Source organism: Poecilia latipinna, unplaced genomic scaffold (assembly GCF_001443285.1).
Source record: "Poecilia latipinna isolate Pla-1442-1.1 unplaced genomic scaffold, P_latipinna-1.0 Scaffold1583, whole genome shotgun sequence".
NCBI classification, from domain to species: domain Eukaryota; kingdom Metazoa; phylum Chordata; class Actinopteri; order Cyprinodontiformes; family Poeciliidae; genus Poecilia; species Poecilia latipinna.
Window position 1 is genome coordinate 38136 of NW_015114199.1, and position 1402 is coordinate 39537.

Consider the following 1402-nt stretch of genomic DNA (forward strand, 5'->3'; position numbering starts at 1 on the left):
CAGCGTACCTACCTATCAGTACAATAAGGCGGGGCTTTTCTCCAGGGCGGGGCAAATATTGCGTAACTTCCTCATAGATCCGGAAGTCCGACCGATGGCCGTCTGGCGTTTGGGTCTCTGCCGGTGAACCCTGTCGATCTTTTTTCAGCCGGAAACTTCGGCGTAAACTGGCTGCGGTCGAGACATACAGAAACAGACTTATTGTTTATCCAGAAAAGAAAAGAGATTCAGTAAAATGCAACAACTCCTTAAACATAAACTCTCTATTTTTATTTAAACATATTACAGAAGCACGATTAGAACTGTGTTACAGCACAGCAAACACCGTAGGAAACCAGTAAGAGTACCTGAGTAAAATTCCCATGAGAAAGCATGGCCACAGAAGGCAGGAGCTGCCTTACTCTTGGGAGAAACTACAGCGTCATATTAGACCATTTATTTCACCAGTTTCAGTCACCAACACAATGGAAGCTATGAAGCCATGCATGCCGCGTCCGCCTTTCAAACACATGGAAAAAATCAGCAGTTGGAGCTGGCCAATGAGATGCCACGACGGCTCACAGTGACAACGTGAGAAGCTTGGTGAGACAAAAAGCCTCCTAATGTATTCCAACAATCCTGCTTGTTAGAATAAATTAGCTCAAAACGGCGTTTCAAAGAAACAGAAAGCACAATCAGCCATTCAGATGCTTCCTATAATGTCAGAGATTCATTTAAAATGTGTATATTTACTAATAATCTGTACGCTGCAGTAATAGATTGTTACTTTTTTGGAAACAGAGAAAAGATGAACCGGATATTAAGCCGTGTGTTACTGATAATGATAATTAAAACTGTTCTAAATCAATGTAAACTCTAAAATACGGTTTAATAAATGCATCAGACACAAAACTAAATAGGAAAAGACTAAAACTGGAGAAGGAAACACTTAGACAACACATTTACAATGATACTTTCTGTATTGATTCCCATTATTTACATAGAAATATTCAGCTTTAGTTTAGTCGGTTTAGTTACATTTCTTCAACTGAATTGTATAGTTATTAGAGCAGACAATTTAGATTAAACTGTTTTGTTGTATTTTGTTCTTTTTCCCCTCCTTCCTATGTAATAAAAACATATTAGCTTAAGTTTAATATTTTGGAGGAGGAAGTAATTTTTCTTTGAATTAATCAAGTGCAAAAATTTCTAAGACTTATTTACAAAGGATATTATGTGATAAGCTATAAAAACTCACATTGCCGAATGGGACGTCCTTGTAATTCTCACACCTGACTACATTCCAACAAACTAACCAAAAATTTATTTCTCTACCAAAGCATAAATCAGCAAGCAGTCATTTGAAATATTGTTATTTTGGGGATTGTTTCTTGTTCTAAAAAAACAAAAACATGAAAAAAAA

At 36.7% G+C, this 1402-nt stretch overlaps 1 protein-coding gene across 3 annotated transcripts in view; it reads right to left on the minus strand.

Annotated features, from left to right (window-relative positions):
• The window catches only part of LOC106963806 (MAGUK p55 subfamily member 3-like), a 40120-nt gene that overhangs the window by 7009 nt on the left and 31709 nt on the right, over nt 1–1402 (minus strand). For 2 of the 3 annotated variants that reach the window (XM_015058904.1, XM_015058905.1), the window contains exons 14-15: nt 348–413; nt 13–171 (exon numbers count right to left, since the gene is read on the minus strand). In XM_015058904.1, coding sequence (XP_014914390.1) covers nt 13–171; nt 348–413 — 225 coding nt within the window. The remainder of the gene's footprint in view (nt 1–12; nt 172–347; nt 414–1402) is intronic. The other variant, XM_015058906.1, reaches the window with a different exon arrangement.